Below are 19,618 nucleotides of genomic sequence, written 5' to 3'. Positions count from 1 at the left end.
TCTCTGGCCCTTGCCAGTGCATCTGTCAGGGGTGACTGGCTCAGTGCCAGAGCCTGGAGGGGCTCCAGAGCAGGGCACACAGGTGTCAGTGACCTGCAGGCCTTCGTGATCCCTGCTCCCGGATCGTCAGGGCCATGCTTCCCATCCCAACCCCTGCGCAGAAACACCCGGCCCCAGCCAACTAACTGTTTTTGTTGTTGTTCTGTTTATACACACGTGTGTACACTTTGGGCCTAACTAGTAACCTGTAACTATGGGAACGGAGGCTGCCAGCATAGCTGTGAGGACACGGACACGGGCCCCACGTGTGGCTGCCACCAGAAGTACTCCCTGCACTCAGACGGTCGGACGTGCATCGGTGAGTCAGCACCGGCCTCGCCCCTGCCGGCCCCCTGGCCTCCTCCCCAGTTCCTAGAAGGACCCCGAGGGACAGCAAGAAAGGGAGGTCCCAGGGCAGCGGCGGGGGTGGCAGGGGCCCCCCGAGGAGAGCTTCCCAGAAGACTCCCAGAGTCCTGCAGTTGCACGGCCCCGCCTCCTCCCTGCTTTGGGTCCCTGGTGTGGCCTGTGCTGCCCGTGGGCTGGTGGCGGGGAGAGAAGCAGTGTGTTCTCTGGCGGGCGGCGGGGGGATCTCCATAGGCCTGCCCTGTCTCAGGGCACAGCCGCCACCATTACCTGAGCTGCCCAAGTGTCTGGGAACGGTGGTGTGAACCACTGGGGGTTGGATTTTAACCGCTTCCATCCTGAGCTAACAGGGTTCTGTGGGACTTCCTCTCCCACCTGCGTCTGCCCTTCTCAGAGGCACCCCCACCCATTACACAGATTTTTGACTGAAGCTCCGCCCCTCCCACCCCTGGCCCATATTTCCAAGGGGACACAGGAGAGCTGGGGGTTGTCTGAGGCTGCCTTCACTGGGGAGTAGGCTCTCTGCTCCCCCAAGGGGAACAGCACATTTTTAACTGGGGAAAAAAATCAATTGGTATTTCAAGTTTGCACACACAGTTCACCCTCTTCTTTCTGTTTAATGTTGGCAAGTTTTATTGTTTTAAGATTTATTTATTTATTGAGAGGGAAAGAGGGAGAGCGAGAGAGAGAGATTTTCTGTCTGCCATTTCATACCCCAGAAGCCAGAACGGGCAGGGTTGGGCCAGGCTGAAGCCAGGAGCCTAGAACTCAAGCCCAGACTCCCACGTGGGTAGCAGGAACCCAGCCACGTGGGCCATCCTTGGCTGCCTCCCTGGCACATTCACAAAAAGCTGGCTAGGAAGCAGAGCGTCTCAGACCAACCAGGCGCGCTGGGTCGGGATGAAAATTCCCAAGGGGCAGCTTAAGCCGCTGTGCCACCACTCCCGCCCCCACCACACATCAGCCACTATGTTTATGTGTTCTTGGACGGGAGTAAGCCCTGTTTCTTCTTGCTGCTCAGGAGATGTTTCTTGGGGGAGCTTGGCAGGGCTGGGAGGGGTCGGTGAGCGAGCCTGCAGAGCCCAGGTCCCGGAAGCCGGGCGGGGGCTGTCGGAGCTCTGGCCACAGGGTGCTGCTGCCTGCCATGGGCCCCCTCCTCTGTGTGGTCTCTTCTCTCAGACAGCCATTTATTATTATTTTTTTTTAATTTCATTGTATCTCATTCCTCCTGCTTCTCTGGTGATGGTCCCTGATTGCCTGTCTTGTCTGATAACGAATGTTCACAAATTTCAGAACCAAAAGCCAAAACCAAATCAACCAATCAGAAACAAAGCCAATCAAAAGCCAAACCCGGTCTCAGACCAGTGTCTCTATTGCAGCCTGATCCCATCTAGAACTCCTGTCCTCCCTCACTGTCCCTCCGCTGTCCTGCTCGGGCTCTCAGGGGCCGCCTTGCCCCCCATTGTCTTGTCCGCTGCAGGTCTCCCTCGGGCCGACAGCTGCCGGGCCGACACCCAGCCTGCGTCTAACACATCTCGTCTGTGTCCACCTCACTCATCCCTTTCCATTTTTTATTTTTATTTATTTATTTATTTATTTTACTGTCCGCTGCATGCAAAGGCCCCCCGCTCAGGTCTGCTTTCTGCAGTAACACCCGAGCTCCTCCACCCCTCCCACTCTGGGTAGAAAGCATCTCCCATCCCTGGCTTCCCCCATAGCTACCTCCACTCGTGGCTGGGGGTGTCAAGCTTCAGCCCGAGTTTGTTCAGGGTTCCTCAGTTCCCCTTGTGGAGCAGAGGACTCCCCCCCCCTTACACACACACACACACACACTCCCCCGCTGAGCAGAGAACTGCTTCCGCCCTCCAGCTGATGTGCCCTCTAGCCCTGGGCCACTCCTGATATGCCTGACCCCTCCTTGCAGCCCCTGCGGACCACCTGACTGTTGAACTCTATTCCTCTCGAGACAAGCAGGCAACCAGCGCTGCCCAAGTCCATCCCGCGGCTCCTCTCTGTGTGTCTAGTGGGCTCTGTCGCCATGTGCCCTTCCACGTGGGTTCTTTATTTTGCATGAGTGTTTGGCACTGCCTTCCCAGCCTTGTAACAGGGCATCTTCCATCCCAGACCTCACGCCCCCAGCCCCTTGTCTTCCACCTTGTGCTGTGCCTGCTCTCCTGCCCAGGCCACAGGCTCTGCACCTGCCTGTGCCTCCGGGGGCACCACGCTGGTGCCATGCACTCTGTGGCCTCATCTGCTCTCATCCAGCCACCTCCTCTGTTTGCACCTGGGCCCCATGTCCCCTCTGTGTCCTGGGTCATCTTGTGGTCACCCCCCTCTTTCCTGCACAGCCCACCACCACCCTTGCTGCCTCTTCGCTTTGCCCTGACTACAACCGCCCTGGAGGTTCTTGGGATCAGCCCCGGCGAGGCCGCCGTGCTGGCCCGGCATGCTGCGTTGGCTGTGTGTGTGCCACGCCGAGAGCTGACTGTCTTGGGCCGTGGGAAGTGGGCTGTCATTAACCACAGGCTCCGTGTTTGTCCCTTACTTGTGTTTTAGAGAAGGATGAGGCTGCAATTGAGCGCTCTCAGTTCAATGCCACGTCAGTAGCTGATGTGGACAAGCGGGTGAAACGGCGGCTACTCATGGGTAACACTTTTCTTCCACTTCCTTTGTCCTCCTTACCCTTTGGTGGGTGTGCGTGTGTGCGGTTGAGTGGGCGTGTGCTCACGGGTGGATGTGAGCAAGGGAGTGTGCCGGCTTGTGAGTGTGGGTGGGTGTGTACTGGTGTGTGAACATGAACACGCGCCTACGGGTGGTGTGTGGCCGTGGCCAGGTGTCTACACTGGCCTGCGCTGAACGTGTCTGCATGCTGGGTGTGCATATGAGTGTGTGCACGTGGGTTTGTGTCTGTATTGCGTCAGAGTGGAGGGGCTCGCTCCAGATCAGAACTCACTTTTTCCTTTGTCAAGTTTTGACCCTCCATCAAATACGCGTTTTTCTTTGGGTGCCTGCAGCAAAGACTGCAGAGCCCAAGCCTGATGCCTGTGTGCGTTAGGAGACGTTTGACACAAGCCCTCTTACTTACGCTAGATACCCCCTTACGCAGCAGGCCCCAGCAGGCGGTGCACCTCTGGTTTTCAAGGGGACATCGTTTTCAGACGCTGCTCACATTGTCCGGGGAGGCCTGCTGGCAAGGCTGGCCCTGACCCGAGAGGACGCACCAGAGCAGCAGGTCTGCCTCCTCTTCATCCAGACCTCTGCCTGCCAGGCGCCCCACAGTTCCTGGGGGCTGGCCTCTGGGGCTAGCCCCCAGTGCCTTCCAGGCAGAACTGTGGTCACCTGGACTTGTCTGCCGGCTCCCAGCAGCCTTGGCAGCCTCAGGGCCAGCTGGGCACACAGAAGGCAGCAGGAGCCCACACTGAGCCCCCTCCCGGTGGGCTCTCGGGGCAGGTGTGACCCAGGCAGTGTGCTTTGGAAGAGCTGGCAATGGCAGAGGGAGTGGAGTTGGGGGTTGCTACAGGCTGGGCCCCAGCAAGCAGGTGCAGCCTTGTCCCCCTGGAGGTCCTAGTCAGTGAGAGGGGCAGATGGGTGGGGCCAAAGGAGGTCACACTCAGCCCTCAGCTTCACATGCTATGAGATGTGGGCACTGCTGAGGCTGGAGCCCCAAAACAGCTGGGACCTGGAGCTGGCCCCGCATCCCCAGCTCTGCCCATTGCAGTCAGTGGGGAACAGCCCTGAGCCAGACCTTGGAGCTGGGCAGGGGAGGGAAGGAGGCCAGTGTCAGGAATCAGGGCTGACCCAGGCAGGCTTGGAGAAGCAGGCATCTGTGCCAGGCATCAGATGAGCAAACCACCACTGAACGGCCTTTCTCACATTCCTACTGCCTGTGCCCTCAGAGCTGGTCCTGCCCGCAGCAGAAGGGCCTCCTCTGCTGTCCCTGCAGCACCTAGCATGGTGGGCAAGGTCGCCATCCAAGGGAGGCAGTCCCCCCACCCACAAGCCAGGTCCTCAGCCTTAGAAGCCTCCCTAAAAGGCCACGTACAGTTGAGCCCTATGCTTGAGTTCCCAATGCCTAGCACCTGTCTCCTCCAGGAGCTGTCTACATGGTTGAACTTGGGGTTGAACTTCAAGCCCTAACTGGTAGCCACTCCCAACCCTCAGCTCCTCCTAGGTTCCATTAACAGAAATAAGATACGGAGGTTGCCATTCCCCAGCCTGCCCCTGTGGATCAGGGGCAGTTAGGGCCCAGCTGGCCCCCAGGGAAAGAGCAACCTAGCTGATGAGGCAGGAAAGGGCAGGCGGAGGGCTCCGGGAGACCCATCGCCAACCCATGGGTACATGCCCAGCCTCTTCACTCTCCATGGTTCCCGCTCCTGGGGAGCAGACATGAGCTGCAGCTTCAGGGTAAGCGCCCTCTCCCCATAGGGCATCCCGTGGCGTCTGGACAGAGGAGCCACCATGGTTCTGAGAGAGGAGGTGGCCCAGGAGCCCAGCTCCTCACTGCCGCCATCCTGCTCAGAGACAAAGGTGGATCTCATGCACTCCTCATAATAGTTTGCTCCAAATCTTTTTTTCAATCTTCATTTTTTAAAGGTTTATTTATTTTTATTGGAAAGGCAGATATATAGAGAGGAGGAGAGAAAGAGGAAGATCTTCCGTCCAATGGTTCACTCCCCAGGAGGCCGCAACAGTTGGAGCTGAGCCAATCCAGGAGCCAGGAGCCTCTTCTGGGTCTCCCACATGAGTACAGGGTCCCAAGGCTTTGGGCTGTCCTCGACTGCTTTCCCAGGCCACAGGCAGGGAGCTGGATGGGAAGCGGGGCTGCCGGGATTAGAACCTGCGCCCATATGGGATCCCAGTGCATTCAAGGCGAGGACTTTAACCGCTACACTATTGCCCCAGGCCCTGCTCCGAATGTTTTAAGAGAGAATTTTGTGTCTGGCAATCCCACACGCGTCTGTAAGTCCCTGCATTACAGCCTGTCTTGCTGACACAGCTCGGGGCCAAGATCATAAATTGAGGCACTTAGGCCATGCTTGATCCTCTGTGTTCCTTGTGCGGAACCTGCCTGCCCTATTCTCCCAGGCCCTAACTTCCCGGCTCCAGGTTTCCAAACGTGGAAGCCAGCAGGTGCACAAACACTGCCTTGGCCAAACCCCTCAGCTCCCTGGCAGGAAGGCACTGGCAGCCCAGAACTGCCAGCCACACCAGACCCTGGGAAGCCCCACAGTGCTGGAACCCCCAGGGGGGTCTTCACCCCAGCGGGAGGACACTCCTGCATGGCAGCCAGCAGTTGCTGTGGGGAGCAGTCACCCTAGTCGCTGAAGAACAGAGCAAGTGTTCCCAGAGGCCTCCACGCACAGTGAATCGTAGACTCCTGTAACATGGACTCAGGTGTGGGATTTGAAGATTGAAGTGATAATGTGAACTCTGGCAGGCTTCCTCAGGCCCAGCCCTGCGTGCAGACCACCGGGGCCCGCCCACGGCAGGCTCTGCTCTGGTTGCCTCAAGTCAGACCTGTTGGCTCTGGCCTCTCGATCTGTCCCCTTCTTGAAAGCATAGTCAGGCGTCCCATGGCTGCCGTTAGCAAGTGCCTGGGGCAGGGTGGGCAGTGGCCAACAGGCCGAGCCAGGGGGCCAGCAGCTACCTGCCCCAGGTCTCTGTGGGTAGTTCACCTTAGCTGGCTTACTGGGAGAACCTATTGTTCCCCCTCACCCTTCTGCTCCTGGCGCAGCAGGGCTGCACCCCCAATCCTTCCCTCCTGCTTCTCTCTGTCCTTCCAACCCAGAAGGAAGCCTCACTCCAATGTCAGGTTCTGGTTCTGTGGACTGGGACACAGACATTGAATAGCAGGTGGTCAGGAGTAGGCTGGCAGCAGCCTCCGTAAGGGGGCCACCCCCACCCTCTGTGCCGGCTTGGCACAGGCCCATCCATCTCCCAGCACACAGCAGGGCCCCCCAAACCCTGTTGTCAATGTGGGATGCACCAGACTCCCCTCCTTCCCTGCCCTCCCTCAGGCTGTCTCTGTGCCTCCCGCCCAAGCCCCACCATGCCAGTGCTATGCCCTCATTTGCCAAGTACTTTCTGATTAGTTCTCCCATGAGTGCCCCCTCCTGGGGAGACAGATGTCCCCACGCTGTCAGAACCAAGGCTCTGGGAGGGAAGGCCCCATATGTGGCAGCAGCCAAGGACTGAGCCCTGCCAACCCCCTATCCCCCGGGAGGACCAGAGCAGACCCATGGCAATCCCAGGCTCTGTGCCTTCCCTAATGGTGCCCCGTGGCAAGGCTCACACCTGGAGAGCAGGGGGGTGCAGTTCCAGTCAGGGGAACCCCCAGTCCCAGCCTTCTTGCTTCTCGGGGTCTTGAACCTCATGGCCACTGGGAGCTGGCATGGACATCACGGCACCCAAAGGTTGCCAGGCATTCCTTCCCGGGCCCCCACCTCTGGCTCCTGCCTGCCCCCCCGTGCCCCAGCCTGGTTCTGTCCAGGCTTGTCTGCTTACTTGCAGGGTCTCTAGAGACGTGGAGCTCGGTGGTGGCCCTGGAGGTCAGAGGGCATGGGACAGTGCCCATTCTGAGGCTTGGGCTCTATTGGGGACAGGACCCCTGCCCCTCCCCAAGCCTTACCTGTCCCTCTGCGCCATAAGGACAGCCCTTGTCTAAATGTTCCTCAGGCCTTTTCCAGACAGGCCTCAGGCCAGCTCCAGGTCCATGGGAGCCCAGCATGGGCCGCAGGAGGTGCCCTGCCCACACTGCAGGGGCTACACTGCTCCGGCAAGCCTCACTTCTCTCTGAGCCAGTTTCCCCCTCTGTCCTGCCGGGTCGTGCCAATGTGTACTTCTGGAGTTGTGGGGGTACAAGGAGCTGGCACATAGGGTCTCCAGCATAGTCAGCCACATAGGCAGCCCTCGTTGTGTGTCAGCAGCAGACGCAACTGGGCACAGGGCCTCATGCCGGGAGGGGCGGCGGTAATGGACAACGGAACCCAGCTACAGTCACAGTTTCCCGCTCGGCCATGCCCTGCTGCCCTAGGCCTGTCTCTCCCCCCACCTCCCCACCTGACTGGCCGTCTCTGTCCTGGGCTCCCAGCCCCCAGGGACCCACCATCGCAGCTTTCCCCAAGCACCAGGCTTCCTGCCCACCCAGCACATAAGCTGCTAGAGTCAGAGGAAGTAGGTGAGGTGAGAGAGGAAGGGCAGGCAGGACAGCCCCGGGAAAAGGGCAGAGGGCTAGCACCACCTGCCCGCACTGTGCCCAGCCACCCTCAGGGGTCTCCTGAACATTCCCTCACTTCCTGTTCCTCTTCACCCAGCTGCTGGCCCCACACTGGCTCCTCTGTCCACCCAGGGGCCCCCACCTACACCTCTGCTACTGCACCTGCTGCAGCAGCTGGATCTCCCCTGATTCTGCCAAGCCGTGTTCCAGCCTCCTGCCCTTGACCCATACATCGAGGCACCTGCTGGAGCCTGCTCTCAGCTGCACCCAGCACCTGCAGATAGCCTGGCCCAGGCTGCTTGCATTTGTGCGTCACACCACAATCACTCTCCCCAGTGCTGTCTTGGAGGACTCTGCCTTTCTCAAAAGCCAGCTCTCTCATCCAGGCCTGTCCCCCACTCCCCACCAGCACCCTGACAGGGTAGACACCAGCTTAGTGTCTCCGTGGACACAGCACAGGGCCTTGCCCAGCGCCGGAGGGCAGGGAAGCTGGCTGCTCAGTGCTGGTCAAGGTTCCCTGTGAGAAGTCCCCAGGATGTGCGGGGCTTCACCGCTCACACAGGTGTCGGGCTCACGGGGAAGGGGGCACCTGAAGCCTGCGCGTGCCTGGTAGTGGAAGGGGCCCAGGCAGATCTGAGGGCACCAGGGACGTGGTGTTCCTTGGGCCCGGGTGTTCAGCTGGGCTTTCCCTGCCCAGGACTTCCAGGGCTGGGCTTTTATTAGAGAAGGAGTAAGAGGACAGGTAACACCCCAGGCCCTGGACTGGCCCACTTGTGGGGCACCCTGCCAAGGCCTGCACTTCTGGGCTCTGTTTAGCCCCTTCCCCTGTCTCTCTCACTCATTATTCCTGCTTTCTCTTCTGCCCTGTCTCCCCACACACACCCCTGGGATGGTAAAAGGAAGGAGGTCAAGGCTTCAGGGGAAAGCGCCAGGAGGTCTTGTTTGGAGAGGACAAGAGGGCAGGGACCCGCTGGTCCCCAGGGAGGCACCCCGACTCTGGCGGCCCTGGACTCCTAGGGTGTGGGCCCTGACAGAGGGATCTTTCCTATTGCAAGAAGGCAGTTGTGCTGGCCCCAGCCAACTCCCCTCAAACACTGCCTTGGGTTTCTCAGTTCTCAGAGTGCGGGTGAGGTGGAAGGCTGGAGCCCTGTGCGTGTCCCTGTGAAGGCGCAAGGCGGATGCCCTCCATCCCCTTGCCTGCCCTCAGCGTTTCCCCTGTTGGGGGCCGATGGCTCCAGCCCTAGACAGGAAGCCGAGGCCAGGCCTCAGCAGACCATGTTACTGGGCTGACAGACTCCCAGGCACCTTGCAGGGGCTGGCCAGGTGCCTGCGGTCGGGAACCCCGCACAGCTTCCAGGCTGGAGCTGGGCCGAGAGGACGGGCACAGACGCCCAGTGCCAGCTTCACCCGCGCTGCCCTGCCCCTAGGACTGTGGCAGGCAGCACTGCTGAACGCCTGTGTTCAGGTACTCAGAGCACCAGCTGGCCTTGATTCTGTCCACAGCCGTATCCAAGGGTCAGCAGCAGCAATCAGGAACGGGCCTTAGGCTATGCAACTAGATGCCGTTACCATGCCCAGCAGCCTGCCAGGGCCCTGGTCAGTGTGGCAGGATCTGAGAAGGGCTGACATGGCTGTGCCCAGGGAGTGTGGGGGTGTGACCGCCTGCCTCCTTTCCCCACTCAGGAGGTACTCTGGGCAGAAGAGTCTGAGCCCAAAGTTCCCCCAGCTGCTGTGGTCAGCTCACCTGGCTTCCTGGTCCACCAGTCAGCCAGCAGGCTCCCCCAACCCCTGGCTGCAGACCCACAGGGCTCCATCTCTCGGGCACATGTGGTTTCTGCTTAGCAAGTCCCAGGAGGAACTGCCCGCCTGGCCGACAGCACTGAGAGTGTATGCCACTCTCCCAGCCCGGCTGGTACTCCTGGGAGTCAGCCCCCCAGAGATGTCCTTGAGCAGGGCAGATTCCAGGTAGATGGAAGTCCCCGTGGTGGGGAGGGGCAAGGCCTTTTATCCCTACACAGCTGAGTCTGCAGGGGCCTTCATGGGCTGCAGTTGCCTGGGCATGTGCCCTGAAAGCAGAGCCCAGGACACAGCCGAGGCTGCCACCAAGACCTGGTAGACCCTTGAGCACCATGAGCAAAGGGGTCCAGCGGGCCGCAGCCAGGGACAGGGGCAGTGCCAGCGCTGGGGCTGAGCCTGCTTGGCCTCCTCCCCGCTCGGGCCCCTTGACAGCCCTTGTTGACACCACTGTCCTGACCTGTACAGCCCTGCTGCCTCAAGCTGCCCGACCCCGTCCCCACCCTTCATCTGCTCACCAACATGGTCCCCAGCACCTCTGTGGTGGGTGACAGTCAGGGCTGGGCACGGGGCACGGGGCCAAGGCAAAATGCAGGGGCAGTGAGGTGAACACCAGGCACTTGGGTTCAGGCCTGCACTCTACCCCCCTTGCTGAGTGGGGAGATAGCAAGAGGCCACTCTTTGTGCCTGGCCAGGCTAGACATGGCATGCAGGTCAGCGCTGGCACCAGGCCACAGGGTGTGCCAAGAGGCTCCCTCAGGGGACCAGGGCCTCTGTCAGAGGCCTCACCAAGAAGTGCAATGGGGACCAGCCGGCAAGGGAGGAGAGTCAGGGGTCAGTCACTGACCCCTTCGTGGCTGATTCTAGGGGCAGTAGGACTGGGGGTCCTCCAGGGCCTTACAGGACACAGAGCATGGCAGGCAGGCACTGGGCCCCCAGGGAAGGGCCGGGGGACCACCATGGCAGGATGCGTGCCACACAGGCACTGGGCCCCCAGGGAAGGGCCGGGGACCACCATGGCAGGGTGCGTGCCACACAGGCACTGGGCCCCCAGGGAAGGGCCAGGGGACCAGCGGGACCTTGCAGGGCAGGGTGCATGCCACACAGGCACTGGGCCCCCAGGGAAGGGCCGGGGGACCAGCGGGACCTTGCAGGGCAGGGTGCATGTTGGGCAGACACTTACCCCCCGGGGAAAGGCTGCCCTTACACCAGTGAGGAGTTCATTCATTGCTTGCCTGGTCTCCGCAGCCCCTGCAGGTTAGTGACCCCGGTGTGGGACGCTGGGCAGGAGCAGCACTGATGTGTGGTTAATGGGGGACCCACCACACAGATAACCCGTGCTGTCTGAGGGGTCCGAGGCTAAGGCAGGGCCCAGAATATGGGAAGCATGGGGAGACAGCAGAGGGCCTGCTCACGGCAAGCTGCGGGGTGCGGGCTGGAGGCAGCCAGTGGGAGATAGGCCTTGCTTTGCTTCCATGATAATGTGGATAGAAGACAAGGCATGGCAGTTCCAGCTCCCCTTTCCCGGCCCCATGCCTGGAAATGGGCTTATCCGCGACCCCTGGCCTGGTCACTGCAGCCAGAGCCTGTCCCCAGGGCTCAGCAGTGAGAGAAGGTCAGCAGCCTTTGCTGAACCCACACAGTGCTGCTGCTATGTTTGAAAACTGAAGAGAGTGGCCAGGCTCACACAGCCAGCCGTGTAGCCCTGTCTCTGTCACCTACATGCTATAAGACTGGCCTTCAGTAGCCTGGCCCTGGCTGAGGGCAGTGCCAGCATGCAGTACCCGCCTCAGGCATTCCCATCCCTTGGCACTGAGTCCTGCAGGTGTGCCAGCCACCCTAAAAGTCCCAACCTAGTGCAGGAACTCCCCCAGGACCCAAGTCGGAACTTCCCTCTTTGGAGCCCCAGCTATCCCAGGCTGGTCTTGCTCCCCCTGGCCCCGCAGAAGTGTTGCCACAGCTCCCCTGCCACAGGCTGCCTGCTCTGCTGCCCCTCTGTGGTCAGCAGAGGATGCCCACCTCAGCCACCGGCCACCTGGGTTCAGACACTGGCCCCTCCTGAGCTGCCTCTGACCCAGACGCACGGTGCAGAGTGTCCTGAGGACGCCCCACCTGTAGTTAACACTGCCCACGCGCATCACTGTGCCCCCAGAGGGCCGCTAGGAGGCCTGGGTGGCTCTAGGGGCTGTCCAGGGTAGAAGAGTCAGGAGGATCCACAGCTCCCGCAGCACACTCTCCCCTTGGACCCTCGGGGCAGACCCCAGGAGGCCTGCCTTCACCCTCCTGTCCTTTGTAGTCACACCGCCCAGCCCTGGGGGCCACACTTGGCCTCAAATGCCTCCAGCCTGCCTGCTCCCTGGCCCCTGGGTTTACCCGGAGGAGGCCCGGGGTCCACCCCTTCCCTCCCCCAGGACTGCCTGGGTGACCTGTGTTGGAGACACCCACTGGGAGAGGACAGGGCTGAGGGTCCGAGGCAGCGGAAGCTGCCTAAGTGGGCCAAGAAGGTGCCCGGGGATGGGGGCCACGCAGTCCCTAGGCTGCTCATGAGAGGGCCTGTCCAGCAGTGCCCAGGAAGTTGCTGCCCCTTGTAAGCCAGCCCAGCATGTGCTTCAGGCTGCGCGGAGCCAGGCGGGGGCTGGAGGCTGTCACACAGTCCACAGCGGCCCGAGCAAGGGCTGACACTGACGGCGCTGCACTAAGGGGACAGCAGGAGCAAGCCCTTGGCCCTGTGAGGGTTCAGCCGGGGTCCTCAGGGGTGCCTGTTGGTGGTCAGCCCCAGGAGCAGGGTGTTACAGGCTGTTGGTGGACACTGCCCTCTCCCCGCCATGGGGTAGTCAGCCTGTAAGACCCTAGGTACCAGCTCCTGGCCAGAGGGGTGGGGGGTCATGAGCTATGAGTGTGAGGGACAAAAATGTGTGGTTCACACCACAGCCACGCATGATGGGTAGGCTACTCAGCACCTCTACCTGAGGGTCAGGGGCTCTGACACCCCGTGTTTGAAGCCTGAAACAAAGACAGAATCGGCAGTGCTGCTGTGGGTTGCCATGCAGGACGGCCCCAGCCCCTTGTTTACCCACCAGGCAGGCCCCTGAGACCCCCTTGGCTCTGGAAGGTTGGATTCAAGTCCCGTGGGGCCTCCCAAGCAGGGCAGGACCTGCAGGCTCCTGGGAACCCGTTAGGCCGGCTGCGTTTCCAGAGATGCAGCCCGTGTCTGCATGCCCCCTGCTTCCCCCACAGAGGATCCCCCTTCCCCCGGGCCTGAGCCGTAATGACCCGCACCTGGAGAACAGGTGCGCTTTCTGGGGCTGTCCACAGGCAAGGCTGAAAAGGCCCTAGTGGGAGACTGGGGGAGGGGACGGTCCACTCGCCCTCCGCTCTGGGGTGGGGAGGCCTGGTTCCCCCACCCCCGTCTGTTGTGTCCCAGGACCCTGGGCCAGGGACTTTTCAGCTGGGAGTTTGTCTCCACCCCAGGTGTGGGTGCTGTGGGTGGCTGGGACACTGATTGATAGCTGGGATAAGTTTCCTTGCTCCAGTCCATGTCCCACGGAGAGATGAGTGGCCTGTCCCAGCTCAGGGAGGGGCTCGGTCTCTTCTCTGCGTGGGGGGCCCCAGGGCGGTCCCTGGTAGAGGTGCCTGTGAACAGGGCTTGGGGGAACAAAGAGACTGCCAGCACACTGCACCGCAGGGAGGAGCAGGGCGCCAGACAGCTCCCCGCTGGACATAGGGTTTGTGTGGAGACCCTGAGTGGCCAGCAAGTGTCAGAGTCAAGGTGCCCACAGCTCATCCTTTGCCGGCCTAGCCACAAGCAGGAGTGTACGTGCAGCCCTGTGGGCGCACAGGGCACACCCCCAGAAGGCTGAGCCTACTCCTGCCCTGCACGGGCCAAGGTGAAGTTCCAAGGACAGTCCCAAGCTAGCAGCGGGGACTCCTGGCAACCGAGGCTTTCTGTCCGTGTGTTCGTCCCCAGAGTGATCCAAAGAGGACAGTCCCTGGCCAAGAGAGCCGGCCCCTGGGGAAGCAGGCGCAGCAGGCCGGGGACAGTGGACCTAGTCCCCGTGGGACCTCCTCTGCCCGGCAGCAAGGAACAGCACGTGCTTAGGCGCCACAGCTACAGGAGAAACGGCTGCCAGGTGCTGGGAGGACACCCAGATGGCCACGTTCTGAGGCCTGCAAAAGGGGCTCCTCCAAAACGTGTGCCGCGCCAACTGCCCCCCCCCCAACCGCCCGGCCCCTTCTCCAGGCCTGGGGAGCATCACTCTCACCACGCAGTGTCTGGGGTGACCCCTGTTAGGCCTCCAGCCACTCCAGCCCCTTTGATTTCTGCCAAGGGGGTGGAGAACAGCCCCAGACAGGCTTCAAGTGGACACAAACCAGCTGCCTCGGCTTCCTGCTCAGTGAGAACAGATGTTGGCCCGAAAGCCTCATCAAGCTGATGGATGGGGCGCAGGCCCAAGCACCTCCCATCCACCCAGGCCTCCCGGGCCTGGGCCAGGGCAGAGGTATAGCAGTCGGGCCCTGGGCAGCTGAGCAGCGGCCAGGCCCTGTTCCATGCTTGTCACAGGAGTGACTGGGGGAAGTGAAGAGGCCTCCATATTTTAGGCCTTGCCCTGGGCGGCCTCACAGATGTGGAGCCAGCAGCCCGAACCCAGGGGATGGGGTGGCGACGGCCACGGCACCAGGAGACCGAGCCCCTCCATGTCTTTCTCTCCCCAGAGACGTGTGCAGTTAACAACGGAGGCTGCGACCGGACATGCAAGGATACGGCCACCGGTGTGCGGTGTAGCTGCCCGGTCGGATTCACACTTCAGCCAGATGGGAAGACATGCAAAGGTCAGCTCAGCCCTGGAGCCCCGGGTGCCAGGTCCCTGCAGGGGACAGTCACAGCCCGTGGCTGAGGGGAGGCCAGGGAGCCCCAGCAGCGGCCTTGGGGCTGGCAAGACGCAGTTTTAAGTGTGTGATTGTCCACTGGGGTCAGCTGCTCGGCAGGACTTCTGGGGCCTTGGGTGACACAGGCTCGCCAAGGCAGGCGGAGCTGGGCTGATCTCCTCAGCTGAGGCTGCCCTTGGAGGGCTGCGGGGGGCCCTTGGCGGGGCGTGGGGGTGGGGCTCCTCAGAAGCAGCAGCAGAAGTGTGTGAGGGGAAGGACAGGCCAGGGGACTGGCACAGAGAGGAAGGCGAAGTTTGTCATCTTCCCACATGGAAGACAGTGTGACAGAGACCCTCAGCGAGGAGGCGGCTGACTCAGGGCCAGGCAGAGGGGCCGGGTTGGGGATCCCCCAAGGAGCCCAGGCCCCAGGGACACAAACACCAAAGCCCCCTGCGGCATGGGTGTAAGGCGCGGCCCCTCGGCGCTGCACCCCCCGGCCCTGGCTCCTCTCCCCTCCCCCCTCAGGAAGCGCACTGGGCCGCCAGGGACAGGGCTGGAAGGGGCCAGGGGAGCTTCCAGAACCTGGCCAGAGGAGTGTTCCAAGTGCAGCTTTCTGGTGACTTCAGGTAGTCCCAGGTGGACTTGTTCCTCGCCGGCTCGCTGGGAAGGATCTGCAATTATTGACAGAAATACCCATTCTTCCGCCCATTTATTTGAAAATAAGGCTCTTCTGTAGCCAGTGCTCAGCCGGTTAATAGCCCGGGTGCCTCCCTGCCAGGCAGACGGGCAGGTGGCATCTAAGTCTCCACCACAGGCACTTGGGGCCAAGGGCACCCAGCGGAGCCAGGGAGGTGGGCCTGGCATGCCCTCAGCCCAGTGAAGTCACGGCAGGCCAACTGCTTGCCCAGTGCCCTGGGCCAGGAGAGTGTGGCCCTGGCCATGCCACCTCCCTTCCTCCGAGGTGCCCGCCTGATCCAGGGCCAGAAGGACAGGGCCGAGCTGAATTCCTGAGGGGAGGCCAGGGCGCCAGGAACAAGGAGCTGGAAGCCAGGAGCTCACCGCTGGGTGCCAAGCTGTCTGGGCCGGAAAAAGACTGGGTAGGCATGCTGCCCAGCAGAAGCAGCCGAGGGGGCACCTCCCACTGCCCCTGCCCCACCCCTCGGTCACCCAGGGGACACTCACACACCGTGTGCTATCCCCAGGATGACAAGGCACTGAGGGGGGCTCTCCCTGGGCCCCTAACCCCGCTAGCCCTGGGCACCCATAGCTGTTACTGAAATAACAGGGCCTTTGGCCAAGCCTGCTCCTACCCAGCTGCTGGACGCAGAACCCTGGGCCTGCTGAGGGTCTCACTGCCACTGGGCAGCACGAAGCAGGTGGATTTTCCAAGCCCTTGTGGTATGCAGGTACGGGGGTGGGGGGGCATGAATAATAGAGACCCTCCCAGTCCCCAGAAGAGAGCCTTGGATCTTTTTAAGTTACGAGAGGCAGCATGGACAGCCTCGTGTTGGCTGAAGTACAGCATGGCAGGAGGGCCAGGGCTGGACCTGCCCTGGGCTGCAGCCATGGGCAGAGGCATGAGTCAGGCCAGGACAGGGCCTGGCAGCATCTCCAGCTGGGGCCAGACAGAGGGCTGGCCAGCTCTCATGGGCACCAGGCAGAGGAGGGGCAGGAAACTGCTCTGGGCCACAGCCTGGGCAGCATTGAGGTGGCCGCTGTAGTTACCTGGCTCTGGGTGCCAGTGCAGGGGCAAGCGTGGCAGCCGTCAAAAGTGAGGGTTGAGGGGCTGGCCCACAGGTGCGGAAACAGGTGGCCTCCAGGCTACTTCAGGGTCACCTGACTCCCAGCTGGAGTGTGGCCAGGACGAGCCCATCAGGGGATTCCCAGCCCCTGGGGTCCGGGCTCCACTGTCAGAGGGTACACCCTGAACTTGGCAGGGGTCCAGCAGAGATATCAAAGGGAATGATTTCAAAGGTTCCATGTTTCTCTGGCCACCAAAGAAGTCATTGTCGAGCAGACAGACGGTAGCGGGGAGATGGCTTGGAAAACCCAGGGCCCAAAGCCCAGGGCAGGTGGAATGACAAGGGCAGGTGGGAAGGTGATGTGTTCCACCCAGGTGCCAAGGATGCGAGCAGCCTGGAAGGCGCACCCCAACCCAACTGGGCAAGGGTCCTGGCTCGAGGTGTCCTGGCCCGAGCGAATATCAGAGGAGGCCCCTTGCTGGCTGACCCCTCCAGGATCCCAGCCCCCTTGCTGGCTGACCCCTCCAGGATCTCAGCCTCCTGCAGAGGAAGGAGCCGGAATTTCCCTTGGAGAAAACTGCTCAGAACCGACTGGGAGACCCCCCACACCCATTGCTTCCTCTCCTCCCTCCTCAGGCCAGGCAGGGTCCGCGGGAGAAGGGAGGAGCCCACAGCTGCCTCCACCAGGCCTGCCCAGCCCCTTACCCTCTCTGCCAGGCTCAGCAGGGTGAGCAGAAAAGGACAGCACCCACTGGCCTTTGCTGCAGCTCCCCCCGTGCCCCTGCTGCAGGGTCCTTTGCTGCAGCTCCCCCCGTGCCCCTGCTGCAGGGTCCTTTGCTGCAGCTCCCCCGTGCCCCTGCTGCAGGGTCCTTTGCTGCAGCTCCCCCCGTGCCCCTGCTGCAGGGTCCTTTGCTGCAGCTCACCCCGTGCCCCTGCACCCCTTGTACCCACTCACACCTGCAGCATTGGGAGTGCCCCCAGAGCTTCCGCTCTACAGCTCTGGCCATGGTCTGGGGTCACCTGATGTCTGTATTCACCTGGGAAACCCTCCTAGGCCATTGCCCCCCTGGGCCCTAGGGCACCAGGCAGGTCCTGCTCTGTGGCCAAGGGCAGCACTGTGACAAGGAGCATCCCAGAGGGTAGTCCTCCCAGTGCCAAGGGGGTGACTAAGTCCAGGCTGCCAGGCCAGGAGCTGAGCCCCCAGGAGGCCAGGCAACCGGGGTCCCGCCTCGAGCCCCTGCAAGGAGCTGGGCCTTCTCCAGGAGGACATGGCCATCTACGGGGCAGGGTGTCGCCAGCAGCCTGGTGCTGGGAGTTGGCAGCCAGCATGGGGGAGCAAGGGGCCAGGAGCCCAGCCCCCGCTGTATCCTGACCTGGAGCTGGAGGCTGACCCCCAGGCCACCGGCTAGCCCAGCCTGGGCCCAAGCAAACATACCACCTCCATGTGTCTGGTTGCCGTGGCAGCCCCATGGCTGACTGGTGGGGAAGGGGCAGGGCTGGAGGTTCTGGAAGGCCTGAGACGCTGCTGAGCAGGCCGGTGGCGTACCAACAACCCTTTCATCTTAGAAGTCGGGCTGTAAGAGGCAGTGGCACCCATAAGCGCCCGCGGCTGCAGCCCCGAGAGGCACCCGCCTTGGCCGACTGTCACACAGCTGAGCCACCACGGCCTCTGCCCAAGGCTGCTGCCCACAGACTTTGTTCTTCCTGTGACCTAGGGGTCAGAGGGGAGGGGCACGGTGCAGTCTCCAGCTGGCGCCCCAGCTGAGGGTCACCCTGCAGACACAGCTGGCCAAGGTCCTCTCCAATGTGGGGCTTATCTGCTATGGGCAACTGACGGGTTCTGGGGGCTTCCTGGGACGTGGCCAGGAAGTACTCAGCAGGGACCCAGGAGGCCCATGTGAGACCCCAGCCCCACCCTCTGATCCACCCACCCCCACTGCCTCCATACAGTCACCTAGTGTCACTCTGTCGCTAGTGAGCACCCAGGGAGCACAGACAGTCGGTCATGCACCAGGTGCCTGTCCAGCCTGCGTGGTTTGGTTTGTTGAGGGACTTCGTAAAGGGCAGACCGCTGCAGTGCTATAACCCCTCTGTTCAGAGGTCACTGCCCACCCTCAGCACGGGGTCCTGCGCCCCGGCCCTGCGCCCACCCTCAGTATGGGGTCCCGCGCCCCCGGCCCTGCACCCACCCTCAGTATGGGGTCCCGCACCCCTGGCCCTGCATCCACCCTCAGCACGGCCTCCAGTGCTCAGCACAACAGCAGCTGCCTGCCCCAGCACCCTGCTGAGCCCAGGCCACAGCCAGTGGGGAGAGTTCAGTCTGTTTTCCTTGCTGGAGTGCCTCCTCCCTTCCCTTCTTTTTCCTCCACCAAATCAGGGTGAGCCCACCAGCCTGAGGCTCACCTCTCACTGTTGCCCCACACGGGCTTGTGTCTGGAAGGATGGCTGGTGTGGGAGCCTGGGAGCCCCAGAAGAACTGATGATGGGAGGAGGGACTGTGACTGGGCTGGGTCTCTCAAGAAGAGCTCCCTGGGGGTCGCACAGAACGCCAAGCCAAGGGGGGTCACAGCTGTGCTCCAGCCAGGCTGGGGGAGACTGCTCCCTGCCACCCCGGGGTGTGCCTAGAGGTGCTCAGGGACCCATGGGATTGAATGAGGAGTGTTATGGCCAGCTGACCATCACAGCTAGCTGCCGCTGGACTGCTAAGTGAAGGAGCTGCAGACAGGCAGGCAGGAGCTGGCGCATGGCCATGACTGGGGCCTGGGACAGCCCCACGCCCCACCCAGCAGCTGGTACCTCCTGGTGCCTCCTGAGCCTCCCCAGCCCCGCTCTGTGTGCCAGCCCCCTGCCGCTGTGTTCTATGGGGGGTCCTGAGGTCAGCCCTGGGCAGGCGAGGCAGGAGTGGGGTCGTCACCAATGTGTCACTTCCTCGGCCCTGTCTCTCGCTCCCACAGACATCAACGAGTGCCTGGCTAACAACGGGGGCTGCGACCACTTCTGCAGGAACACCGTGGGCAGCTTCGAGTGCGGCTGCCGCAAGGGCTACAAGCTGCTGACGGACGAGCGGACGTGCCAGGGTGAGCCTCTTCCAGGGCCCACACCTCTAACCCTTTCAGCATCGGGCACGTCCCAGGCTGGCCCCTCGGCCATGCTGGGTCCCAGGTCCCAGTCCTCGGTGTGTGCCCCTGGCCACCCTGCCTGCCTTAGCCTGCTGGCTGCCTCGTAGCCCTGGGGCTTCCTCCAGGCTGTGGGCTGGGATGCTGCCATCTAGTGGATGACATTGCATATTGCAAATATTGTCCAGGCCCTGGGACTCTGCACTTGGGTGTCTCGGCTGACTTTGTCCAACTCTGCCAAGGGCTGAGGGTTACCCTCGCCCGGGCCACATCTCCCTCGGCCCGACCTGTGTCCACTTACAGGCTCACCCAGGAGCTGGGCCATGGCTCCTGTCCTCGAGAATTCCAGCTCCTTTGCTTGGTACTCGGGAGCCCCCTGAAGCCCCATACTGCCACCTGCCAGCCTTTGCTTGGGTCGCCCTTCCTGCTGGCACTTTCCCTTCAGCCCAGGGGTAGCCCAGGTGCAGCAAATGCCTAGTGGT

At 62.1% G+C, this 19,618-nt stretch overlaps 1 protein-coding gene across 3 annotated transcripts in view; it reads left to right on the top strand.

Moving 5' to 3' along the window:
* The window catches only part of SCUBE1 (signal peptide, CUB domain and EGF like domain containing 1), an 85,812-nt gene that overhangs the window by 50,791 nt on the left and 15,403 nt on the right, over window positions 1-19,618 (top strand). Inside the window, exons 6-9 of one of the 3 annotated variants that reach the window (XM_040991449.1) lie at window positions 242-358; window positions 2,959-3,048; window positions 14,126-14,242; window positions 18,975-19,097. In XM_040991449.1, coding sequence (XP_040847383.1) covers window positions 242-358; window positions 2,959-3,048; window positions 14,126-14,242; window positions 18,975-19,097 — 447 coding nt within the window. The remainder of the gene's footprint in view (window positions 1-241; window positions 359-2,958; window positions 3,049-14,125; window positions 14,243-18,974; window positions 19,098-19,618) is intronic. The other 2 variants (XM_040991456.1, XM_040991463.1) reach the window with 2 other exon arrangements.

This window comes from Ochotona curzoniae, unplaced genomic scaffold, assembly GCF_017591425.1.
Source record: "Ochotona curzoniae isolate NIBS_2020 unplaced genomic scaffold, NIBS_Ocur_1.0 contig_1014, whole genome shotgun sequence".
Taxonomy (NCBI): Eukaryota; Metazoa; Chordata; class Mammalia; order Lagomorpha; family Ochotonidae; genus Ochotona; species Ochotona curzoniae.
Note: the sequence above shows the minus strand (reverse complement) of the source record. Positions and strands in the feature narration are given on the sequence as shown.